Raw genomic sequence first — 12,616 nt, 5'->3', positions numbered from 1 at the left:
AACATTTAACATCTCTAGGTGAAAAATACAGTCAGGAGGCAAACACGTGTTAACAAGAGGAAAATGCTCAATGGATCCAAGGTGAGGGGATACGTTCAGCACAGAACAAACAAACCATTGCTCTCCTACTTGCACTCTAATTGTGTGTGGCTGTAATGACAATGCCTGCTCTCCTGAGCAGTCCTATTGTTTGATAATGATGATGATGTGCTCAGTAAGAGAAAAGACGAGCTGCACCGGCATTTTGAAAAGGAGAGGAACACTAGCACGCTCCTGCTCTCCTGATCTAGTTATTTTATTTTACAGAGTACTTGTTTGCTCTTTTTTTTCCTAGATAGCAAAAAATCAGCTTTTTATAATCATTTTATTTTATATTATGGTTTTTTTGGTTTGTTTTTGTTTTTTGGAATGAAACGGCCTTTAACTGCGCATTGATGCAATGTGCTTGAATATGTCGAGATACTATGGGCACTCTCTGATCCCTCTCCTGTCACTGGCATTTACTTATGAAACCCATTCCCATTCCCATCCCCACCCACCTCTGAGCTGACCCACACCTTGCCTATCAGTGACTCCCAGCCCAGCTTACTCTGTGAAAGTGAAAAACTTTTCTTTTTTCTAAATTATTTCCCATTGAAATGATTATCCTCTTTTCATTGACCCCCTTTATTATGCCACAGAGTTGCACCCTTGGGCTCAAAAATGGGTTGGGTACATTGGCCTTGGTGTCTGCTAGCTGCCACCGCTTGATGAAAGCAGTGTGAACACTCGATCACGCTGCTGTTATCAGTGCGTATTTGTGCATTCGCAGGGCATCATCTGTGTATGCACGACTGCATGGATGTGGTTATAGCAGCTTCTCATATTCTGTGTGTGTGCGGGAGTGCGTGCGTGCACGGAGTTATGTGAGAGCGTGCATGCATACATCTGTATAATGGAATCTGTGCGATGGCATGGGAGTGAATAAACCAGCGTGTGTTTGAATCAACAGGAAGCTCCTTATGTGATGTACAAGAAAAATTATATGCATCTGGAGGGGAATGACAGATATGAAGGCTACTGCGTCGATTTAGCATCTGAGATTGCCAAACATGTTGGAATTAAGTACAAACTGTCTATAGTAATGGATGGAAAGTACGGAGCCCGAGACCCTGAGACCAAGACGTGGAACGGGATGGTGGGTGAACTGGTCTATGGGGTGAGTACTGGGAGTCTCACTGATTACATGACAGTTTGCAAGGAACTTCAACATGAGAGGAGATCTCATTTTTCTGTCTTAAGGTTATCACCAACCCATAGTGAACTCATCAGCTCTCGCCCAGTGCGAAAGCCTAATGCTGTCCCAGGAAGCTCAGCTGTGAGTGAATTTGTCAAATGCAGCCTGAAGCATTGGGGAGTTGGTGATCATCTTGAGACGGAGAAAATGAAATCATTTCTCAGTGCTGTTCATTGCAATTAATGCTCTTTGCTTTAGCCTGAAAATCCTAACTCTCTTACAGGCGATACCGAGGTAGGTAGAAGGCAAAAGAAAGAGTCCATATGGCAAACACACTGTAATCACTTTGATGAATGAAAGAGTGTATGCCTTTGAAGTGATTGTGTAATTACGCTCAATGTTTCATGTGTATGATGAATACGCCGCATTGTAAATTCACAGCTGAGAAAATCTGCTTTAGAATCAACAGCTAAATTGTGGCTTGCGGTTTGGAACAACAAGATCCATATGTGGCGCGCTCCATAAACGTTGAACCTCTCACATTAGCGAAGGGTCACACCGTGTTTTACATCTGACGGCGCCCGGGCCCGTGCGACACCTCCAGCAATCCAAAATTGCCTCCCCTCCCTCCGCCCCATCCAACCCCGCCGACCCGCTCACCCCTCTCCGAGGCCACAGCGGTTGAGCGGGGGCCAAATGCAAAATGCATGAGGGTTTGGCTTCCTCATCTGTTCAATTTCCTAACTATCAGCTTGAGAGATTGCCTGGTTTGATGTGCTATCGCCACCAAATTATCTTTCAAATGGGAAAAGACCACTCCTTGCAGATGGAAGGGGAGGAGGCGGGGAGAAAAAAAAAATCTCCCAATCACATCTCTGTCAAGTCTTTCCAGGCCTGTAATTTTACAGCAGGTGGGCCGGGACTAATAGTTTTGTACATTTTGACCTTTTGACCAGTAAATTAATTTGATTTTAGTTGTCTTTTAAAGGTTAGGCCCGAGGCTGCTCTTTATTGCTTTGTTTCCCTCACCATTGATTGAGTGCTGCTTACGCCCGCACCCCGGATTAAATGGTTATAGCTGTTCGCAACGTTGTGTTGACAGGGCAAAGAAAACAGTCGTGTTTATCGGCTCTATTTGTGTTGCTCCTCGGCTGACCTTGTAAGAAACATTTTCTGCCTCCTGCTGATTCAGTCCGACGTTTTCTCGGTTTCGCCGAAAAAAAAAGAGAAAAAAAAAACAACAGCCCAGGCCGATAGGAAGAATCGTCTTCTGCGTATTGTCTCCTTTGAAGAGGAGCAGTTATTTAATTAATCACACACGAACACACAAGCTGCAGTAACACTGTTGAACATGATTAATTATTTTCTTCTGCCTTTACAGAGAAACCCATTGTGATTTCTAAAAAGGCAGCACCACCTCCATGGATGTGTTTTGATAATATAATGTGATTGAAGCAGCAGAGCAAAGGAGGGGGATAAAGAGAAACAGCTTGGGGAAAAAAAAAGAAAAAAAGCTAATGCCAGAATAAACTGTTTGGGAAACCCGGCGTGCTGAACGCCATGTGATGAAGTGTACACAGGGAGGGCTCGCAGATTTCTCTATGCAGCAACCTGTTTACATTTCGCAAATTAAAAGTTAACAGTTCTAATTAGCGCGCGCACTTAACACTTAATTTTGCCTTGTGTTTGATTGCAAACAGTTTGTTTTGATTCATTTAGCGCTCCAAGTGTTGGCTAATATCCCAGGTCACGACAAAACACACGGCGCAAATGTGACCGTGCTTTCTCTCTTTGTGTGCGTGACTGTGCATGTGTGTGTGTGTTTTTCAGCCTGTCTTCCAATGTGGTGGCTCATTTATGAAAATGATATGTATAAAATGTGTAATAAAATGTTGTTGTTTTATATCCCCCTCAGCTCCAGCCATTCAAACATAAAGAAAAGAAATAAATAAATAACCTCTTTCTTTATGCAGGTCATAACTAACACTTGCTGTGCATGTCCCTGTTTCCAGAGAGCAGATATAGCCATTGCACCTCTCACCATTACTCTGGTGCGAGAAGAGGTGATAGACTTTTCCAAGCCATTTATGAGCTTGGGCATCTCCATTATGATAAAGAAGCCGCAAAAGTCCAAGCCCGGTGTTTTTTCCTTCCTGGACCCTCTGGCCTATGAAATCTGGATGTGTATAGTGTTTGCCTATATCGGGGTGAGCGTGGTCCTGTTCCTGGTCAGTCGGTTTAGTCCTTATGAGTGGAACCTCGAGGAACAGGATGAGACCAAAGACCCTCAGACTCCCCCCGATCCTCCCAATGACTTTGGCATCTTCAATTCTCTCTGGTTCTCGCTGGGCGCCTTCATGCAGCAGGGCTGTGACATCTCCCCCAGGTGGGTCAGCTCCAGTAGACACAAGGAGTGGACAGCAGATGAAAATAGAAAAACAAATCTGATGACTACATGAAAACTTAATTTTCTGTTCTTCTCCTTTTAGGTGTTCATTGCTTGTGCTAATTTTGCATTCGTTGCAGCTATCATATGTGCAATGTCAGTGTCAGTGAGCGTACGATGAAATATTTATCACCATAGTAGACAGATCAATACGTTCCACAGGCTGTGAAATGACTTTTGAACCCTGATTGTTTCACAAGCAAATAAAGACTTGGATTGGAGTACATTTAAACAACTTGCCTTTACTTGTTCCGTGGAAATGTGCTGTTTCAGAGTGCTGATGCAGCACCAGGTTGCCGTTAATGATTTACATGGAAATTCTGATGACTGATGCAATTAGGTACATTAAACACAACTGGCAGATCTTAGCTGGTTGATGGCCACCACATGCCACCGTGTAATTACATCCCGTGTTTCCCTGTCATCAACCCCTCTCTCGCAGGTCTCTGTCAGGCCGAATTGTTGGCGGTGTGTGGTGGTTCTTCACCCTCATCATCATCTCCTCCTACACAGCCAACCTGGCTGCCTTCTTGACAGTTGAAAGAATGGTCTCTCCTATAGAAAGTGCCGAAGATCTGGCAAAGCAGACAGAGATAGCATATGGCACTTTGGACTCAGGCTCCACTAAAGAGTTCTTTAGGGTGAGTAGTGTCAAGAAACTGCTTTATGCACGCATACACACACACAGCACAACGCTAATCAGCCAGCGGCTCCTTTTTCTTTCAGCTCAAATGGCAAATAATGCATTTGGTTTAAATATTTTGCACTCAGGCGTTCTGAATCATAAAAAACTGCTCTGTGCAATGTCCTTGATCAACTCCTCCTTGCAACTTTTCCATTTTGTACCTTTAGCGCGGCACTCTTGACCTGCACAAGATTGCTCCAAATGAGGCGTGTTGACACAGAAGCAGTTCTTGAACTCTTATGACACAAACGTGAAATTTATGCAGTACTACTGCAGTGTGCAACCTTGAGGCACGGGGCCTGTCAGCAGAAAGCGTGATAACAACACGGAAGACTCAGAGGTGATAAAAACAGGAGGCTAATCAAAGCACCCACATCAGACTCAAACTCAGAAGGGTCAGTTCATGAAGTATAATTAGCTAGCTGGCCATGGCAGGCAAATTGAACCTGATGAAGAAGAGCCCTGTAGGTCAAACAGAGCAGTCTGAAAGACATTTTAGAGGGAATAAGCAATATGTCCGTCAGTGTGAGAGACTAAGCAGGCAATTAGGTCATAAATTAACTAAAATCTGAAGCAAAAGTGTATTAATCTCCGAAAGGCCACACAGCAGTTAGACAGGGCTCATATCTGAGACGATCCGGCTTCTGATGTGAAACGCAGAGATGGCTAAAGCTCATGGCCGTGGCTACACTAGCAGTCCAGTGTTGAAAAAGCATTAACGAAACAGCACTCAGCCTGTGATGACGAAAAGGCAATATGACAGTCTTTTATCTTACGCTCCCTCATTACTCATCAGCAGGAGAGAAACAATTCATATGTTTCACAGCTGCAGCCTGTTGGCAGAAAGAGCACTTCATTTGTATTACCCCTGGGTTGCGTTGCTCACAACAACAAAATGCAAACTCAAATCTGTGTTGTTTTTTTGTTGGGGTTTTTTTTTGGGGGGGGGAGTTAAAACAAAGAAGGGAAAGATAGTGTCTGCACAGCATAATGTTTAAAATCCTTTTCTTTTTAAGTCTGCAAACTCTGGGGCTGTTTAAAAAAAGGGGGCTGCACTCGACGGTAATGTCGCACATTCTAGGAAACGTGGCGCATGACCGCATCTTTTTTTAATTCTCTATACAACACCTCATAAATCTGTCATCACTTTCCCTTTCACCAGAGATGCCGCGCAGGTGTGTAAACTGTGTACTATACGCCTTTGTGTCACAGACATGACGGATGCCAGTTACAAATTAGCTTTAGAGTCTGACGACGGAGCCACCGAAGGTCTGCTGGTAGGAACTGTCTGAGAAGTGGTCGGGAAGTCGGGAGTTTTCTTGTGTTCTGTATAATGAGCGTCCTAGATACATCCCCGAGTCTTCAAATAGGAAATGACATGTGTGAGCTGCTCTTCCAAGGGACTTTTAATTAAAGCTGTAGAAAGCTGACAAGGAAAAAAACACACTGATTAATCGGAGTTCAAGTTCTATTTCAGATCTGTTTTCAGGAAATACATTCAGGCTTAATTAGACCCATACGGCATCAACCAGCTGGAAATTTTAAATCAAGTCCAAAGTTTCAAACAAGACATATGTCATCATCTCTGACACTGCTGGCCTTGAATTTTTCATGATTTCACCTGGTTTATTTTCCAGAGCTCCCTGACAAAGAAGAACAGTGCTGGAAAACACATTTATTACCTTTTTAGTAATAAAAAATACATAAAAAAAGAATATTGCTTGTGATAATAAGCTACCAAGCTCTCTAACTCCTGTGTGGATTTTAATGTATTAATATTAGTTGAATTATCCCATTATCTACTGGAGTTCAGACATTCCTCCAAGGCTGTTTTCCTCTGCGCCTGATAAATTGACACAGCTGACAGTGTGGCAATATTGCCATTGCTGTGTACACCTATGACAGAAATTTTAGAAAAGCTGCAGAGGAATTTTCAGAGAGCGGTGTCAGAGTCTGCTGATTCTGCTGCCCACAACAAGCTAGGACAGCTGGCCTGGGAGTCCGCTGACGTGCCCAGCGGAAGCCTGACTGGCTCTAGGCGCTTGGCACCGCCTCTGCCCGTTCTTGGCTCGTCTTCCCAAGACTACCCTGCTTGTTTGGGCACCCTTCTCTCCTCGGTCCTCTGTCTTCAGCCCGTCTGCTGCATTACCTTGAGACAGTGGCGGGATAGCTTCAAGCTTTGTAATGCTCTTCCTCAACACAGCAGCTGTCATGCTCTACTGCACTGCTGTGGTTTGTTTCATCATTTGAATTCCTGTCATGGATCTTTTCATGCAGCCAGTTGAATATTTGGGTTTTGGATGATTAGAAAATGATGAGTTGTACCAGCGAGGCCATGTTTATCCTCTTGATGAGGTTTTATTCCATCAGAAAGGCTTGGCTCGGTTACATTTCCAAATGTACATGGAGGCAGAAGCTGGATCATAATAACGGCCGGGATGATAAAATGAGCTGATGTGGCTGTTTAATTATGTGTAAAGACTGGGGTGAGACCATCAAAGACAACCACACTGCTGTCCCTTCATGCACCTCATTTAACAGTGTAATAATGAAAGAATGATAATTGCACGGAGAAATGAGAGTGCAGCATTGTTTTCTATTGTCCTCATAAGACTGCACATTACCCGCAAGCCTCAAGAGCAAACATCATGCATCTTACTGATCTGCAGGTGTGTTGGAGATGAGAGCAGCAGCTTGAGTGCAGTCACCAATGCATTTTACTAAGCATGAAAATCAATTTCACGTCTCAGCTACTGTGGTACAGACACGGTGGCTTCAGCAGGGTCCAACGCAATGTTTAATAAGCAGCTTTTCTTTTTTTATGCAGAGTAGACCTGCATTAGGGTATGGTAGCACGAAGAAGAGCAGTCAAGGAGATTTACGCAAGAAATTCTTAGGTTGCCCTGCAATCATATGCACCGTATTGTAACACAACTCCCCGAGCTCTTGTCACTTTGTGTTTCAGTACAGTGCCGGGTAAAGAGGTGGCTCCTATAAAGATTAGAGGCTGTTTGCATAAAAGAGAAAGCTGACAAAAGTGTCTAGCGCAAGATAGGCATAACCTCTGAGGAAAAGCACCATCCTCTAAGGGCCCGGGCGAACTTTAGATCAGCGGCAACAGCGGGCGCGAGAGCGGTTATTGGAGTCCAGCAACGAGCATCAAAGACGAGCAATTGGTATTCAGGGTGTAGCATGTGGCACTTCAATGACAAAGTACACCCCCAGAGCCTCAACTTTCATCTCTGCATACTTGAGATACAGGTAGTCCTGGCACACAGGATATTGGAGGAAAGTGGTGATGTCTACAAACAAAATGGAAGTGAAGTAAAGTCGAATGAAATGTAGTGGTGGTGTGTTTGGAGATGGCCTTTAAGATACACAAGCAGTGGAGCGTATGTAGGGGAGGCTATAATGAAAGCAGCCGGCCATGCCGAAGGAAGAATAAAAAACAGGTTGCGGTTCGAAGGGCAGTGGACAGCATCCTGGAAACGCTGCGTAATTCCAAATCAATACAGATTAAGCGGTTTTTTAGAACAGAGAGGTCAGTTTCTTTGACTTTGAACTTCAAACACGTGTTTCTCCTTGAACAATTTAATGACATTATTAGCAATATTGCAATAATAGAATCTTCAACTGATTTCAAGGAGAAGTGATCTTCAAAATACAGAAATGCAAACCTTCTTCACCTTTGTTTTCTCTTCCTCTGCATCACAAAAGACTTTAAAGACTGTTTTCAGGCCAATAAGCATTCTTCTCTAGATTGCAAAGAGATACTTACAGGGTAACCTGATTAGTCTCAGAGGAAAATCTTTTGTATCTAAAGTAGTTTAAGGTGAATAGTGGGTAATGGCAGAAAAAAAAAATCTTCCTTTAAAGTTTTAACAGAACTTTTCTGCAACTTCTATTGTACTCTAAAATCTAGAGTCTAAAACTTGTGTAAATCCAAATACGACCATGTTTCACAAACTTCTGCAACTCGACTCAACTGCAATCTCAATGAAACATGTTTCTTTTTAAGCAGCCATTGTTTGAAAGAAATGACCATATTCTTGGAGATTTTGTATTCTACGATCAATGACCACTCTCTTCACTCACCTCCTTTCACTCTCTGTGTTTTTTTACACCACTCTGCATTTAATCATTAGTTATTATTAATCTCTGGCTCTCTTCCACAGCGTCTTTTGTCCTGTATTCCTCCCCTTCACCACCAACCAGTCACGGCAGAAGGCCAGTCATCCCTGAGCCTGGTTTTGCCGGATGTTTCTTCCTGTTAAAAGGGAGTTTTTCCTTCCCGCTGACGCCAAAAGCTTGTTGATAGGGGGTTGTCTGATTGTTGGGGTTTTCATGAATCTATTATTGCAGGGTCTTTACCTTACAATATAAAGCAACTAGAGGCTACTGTTGTTGTGATTTGGTGCTATATAAATGAAAGAGAATTGAATTGAACACTTGCTCTAACAAATTATTGTTTTTATACCAGAGTTGAAAAGCTTTTGTAAAACAAAAAGACCTTTGAGTGGGGCTGGGACTTAGTGTAATTAGTGTAACATTCTTTCATTTATATTAACCTCCTGAGACTTGAACTTTTGCATGGCATGCATTTTTAATTTCTCTTTGATATTTGGGCACGTTGGGACCTGATGAATGTAAAAACAAAGAATTTTTTTTTTTACCTGATTTTTGTTTCTGAGAGAAATGAGATCCACATATAAGGACATTTGTTTTAAATGTCGATAGAACAGTGGCAGTATAATGTCCTCGTATCTGGATATCAGGCCCTTGCAGAGCAAAATGTATTATTTTGGTCTAGACATCCCAAAATGTGATGTCCACATACGTGGACGCCAGGTCCTAGGAGGTTAAAAACACAAAATAAAAAAACTACAATAAAACTCATTTTTATCCCAATTTATATTTGAAATCTGGTACTTATGTCAGTTTCCATTAAGGTAACGACAGCAATACTTCCATTCAAGCATTAATGATGCCGACCAACATTTACTGGCTGGATACCCTTTTAATTAAATATCTTGTCTTATATTGCGACACAATATCTTTGCATATGAGTAATTTACTAGCAACTATAGTGTTTTAATGTTCACATCCTACTGGGAAAATGCAATCCATAAACTGTGAACCCACTGCAGTTATTGGAGACTCACTAACAGAACCAGATGAACCAACGTTTTTCCCCTGACTGTGTTTTACTCGAGGAAAGTCCTGCTCTTTTTATTCCTCCTCTTAGGTGGGGAGGCTTAAATAACAGACCTGAGCTTGTCTTTATGCAGGAAACTCGCAGTTTCAGACAGATTTGCAGGAAAACCACCTACACAGATGATGTAACAATGTCGCCTAGGTAGGCAGATAGGTAAGTAGGAAGGAGAGTAGGCTGAGACTCACTATTTAGCTACTTTGTTATAAAGATAGCAACACTGTGATTGATCTTAGTAATTTAAAAGACATCTAGAGAAGGAGGGTTGTGACATTTGCATGATAGCGAACACAGAGTCATGCAACACAGGCATCACAGCCATTCCCTGTCAAATGGTGGGAATCTCATTTAGGACACAGCAGTATATTCTAACAGGGCCATTATATAGTGTAAAGGAGTGGCAAGTGTATAAATCTGTATTTATGGCCGTATTTAACTGCTCAACAAATTGTCTGTTCATTGATTATGGACTTTTACAGTCATTATTCCCTAATTGAATTTTAAATGACCACCATAGATGGGAATGTGAATGATTACATTGTAAGGGAGTAGGCTCTTAGTGGCGTGTTCGTGTGGGTGTACTGTACGTGCCATTGTGTTGCCAGTATGCACATTTGTGCGCCAGCATTCAATAATCAAACGTCCCTCCTTCCCTGCTGGGCTCTCTCACTGAGTCTTATTTTCTCTGTCTCTATCTTCTCTAAGCGTCTCAGTGGTGACTTTAGCAGAAGCAGTGAAACCAGCCTATTTAGGTTTCGGTCGCACTTGGTCCCCGCTCCCCGTCCTGCTATTGATGAATTGACTTCATAAAGCACTGAGGCAGCACACTCTGTCGTCAGTAATCAATGCCCAGATCCATTCTTTTCTCTTCATTCTAGGAGGCGTCTGGAGCTTTCCCACCGCTGAACAGATGAGCCCCGTGTCTTTGGGGAAATGTCCTCCAAAAACTAGCGTCCTTTTCACGCTGTCTGACACATGCAAACTGAAGACATTGAATGTGGCTGTTGTCAAATATAGCACATCTAACTCTCCTTAGCCTCATCTGTTGTATTTGAATTAAAGCAGAGCAGCTATCATTACAGCTTGAATTCCTCTTTATCTGAGCTCTGAACATTTCTCATGCAGGCTTTTTAATTTGTGTTATGCTGCTGTCTCATTTCATTCTCACCCTTAGCCCGGTTAGACTGTGACAGCAAACAAATTGTATATGATTACATAAAGCAAGTAAAGCACTTTTGTTAGGTCAAGGTTAATGCTTTTGTTTATTAACAGAAATGCATCAGAGATGGATTTGCTCTAGTTACAGGGGGCTTTTTACCAATTCATGTGCCTGTGCTCTGATCAGTATGTTTGGCCGCATAAATCCACAGGTGTCAGCACGTTAACTTAACTGTATGACAATTGTGTCCATTGTTTTTTTTTTAATTAAGCATGCTAAATATATAAAATATCAAAGGTAAAACATTTTCTGTACAGCAAACTGTCATGTTCCTGTGAGGATCATGAGAGGATTGTTTTCACAGACAGGCACCAGGTTATATCAGAGGGCTTTTGCACCCATTGTCCCTGGCAGGTCCCCGAGGTCCTGTGACTAGGGCCTGCTGTTGGTGCCCTAGACTAAGCTGAAAAAAAGGAGACAGAGTTTTCTGTTCAGTGGCCACCAGACTGTGGAACTGTCTTCTTTTTGATTTTAAATCAGTGGACTGTGGTCTCTTTTAAAAGCCAGTTAAAACATATCTTTTTAAACCTGCTTTCTATTAATTTCTCTTGATTTGATTTTTTTATCAGTTGTTGGCTGTTGTGAAGCTGTCACGATCCTGGGTCTCTGACCCAGCATTTTCAGTTTATGTTTTGAGTTTCTAATAGTGCTGTCTGCGTTAATCACATTAAAATGACGCTAAGGCCATAACCGCATTAACGCGGCAAATCTCCCTTAGCGAGTTAGCGCGGATCGCCCTGTGCGTGGGGCTGCACAGCTGCATTAGGGCAGTTAGCTAACTTGCTAACAGAGATTTGCCGCGTTAATGCGGTTATGGCGTTAGCGTCATTTTAATGAAATTAACGCTGACGGACGGCACTAGTTTTTAAGTTATCCCTTTAAATATGTTGAGTAATGGGATCATCATTTGGTTACCTTAAGTTTAGTTTAGTTATGTTTCACTTTGGTCTTCTCTGTTAGTCTGTCATGTTTCTTGTCTTCTTGTCCATGTTGTCAAGTTCGTGTTGTCATGTTGTCGTGTTTCCATGTTCCAGGTATATTTGTATCCACGTGTCCAGGCCAAGTTTCATGTTTAAGATTTCTCCCCAATTATGTTGTTTATTGTTTATTCTCATCTTTGTTTGCCTTAGTATTTTTCCATCAGCCATATTAAACGGCTCGCCTTTTGTTTATATCAAGTTTTGTTCCACGTTCATTCGTGTCTGCATTTTGAGTCCACTCCTCACATTCATACAGTCTGCTTCGGCATACTGTGACAGAAGCACTTTATGATTTTATATTTTGAAAGGTGCTTTATAAATAAAGTTTTACTTACTTACTTACAAGCTTTAATAATAGCAATGCTAATGATGCTAATAGTGCAGGGGAATAACAAAGTCTAAAAACCAGGAAACACTTGGAATATCTAGCTCGGGGCAGAGAAAGGATACACAGCTAGAGGGGATAGCTCAAAAAATGGGCAAGGGAATACTGGAACAATATATACAAAAGGTAATCACTCCCTCTATACCCAGACCCAGTCTTGTTATCTTAATTGACTAACATTATGAATTATTCATTCTTGTTACACTAATGATTTGTGGTATGAGAAAAAAAAAGGCCACAGCAAAGTACGCTATGTTGCCAAAAGTAAATATTCCACTGTCAGCTGTTAGTGGTATTATAACAAAGCAGAAGTGGCTGAATTGCTCCGTCATAGAGCAGATGCTGAGGCGCATAGTGCATCCAAACTTCATGTGGCCTTAAAATTAGCTCAAGGACACTGTGTAGAGAGCTTCATGGAAGCTACATCTCTACACATCCAAGCCTTACATCACCAAGCACAGTGCAAAGCACGT

The 12,616-nt window shown here is 42.2% G+C and overlaps 1 protein-coding gene across 6 annotated transcripts in view; it reads left to right on the top strand.

Moving 5' to 3' along the window:
• Positions 1 to 12,616, top strand: part of gria3b (glutamate receptor, ionotropic, AMPA 3b) — an 87,624-nt gene that overhangs the window by 62,571 nt on the left and 12,437 nt on the right. For 5 of the 6 annotated variants that reach the window (XR_010095391.1, XR_010095392.2, XM_063491411.1 and 2 more), the window contains exons 10-12: positions 992 to 1,198; positions 3,229 to 3,602; positions 4,105 to 4,303. Coding sequence is in view for 4 of the 6 variants with exons in the window: in XM_063491411.1 (XP_063347481.1) it covers positions 992 to 1,198; positions 3,229 to 3,602; positions 4,105 to 4,303 (780 nt within the window). In the remaining 2 variants the exon portion in view is untranslated. The remainder of the gene's footprint in view (positions 1 to 991; positions 1,199 to 3,228; positions 3,603 to 4,104; positions 4,304 to 12,616) is intronic. The other variant, XM_063491423.1, reaches the window with a different exon arrangement.

Source organism: Pelmatolapia mariae, linkage group LG2 (genome assembly GCF_036321145.2).
Source record: "Pelmatolapia mariae isolate MD_Pm_ZW linkage group LG2, Pm_UMD_F_2, whole genome shotgun sequence".
Classification (NCBI taxonomy): Eukaryota; Metazoa; Chordata; class Actinopteri; order Cichliformes; family Cichlidae; genus Pelmatolapia; species Pelmatolapia mariae.
This window is presented reverse-complemented; position numbering and strand designations above follow the sequence as displayed.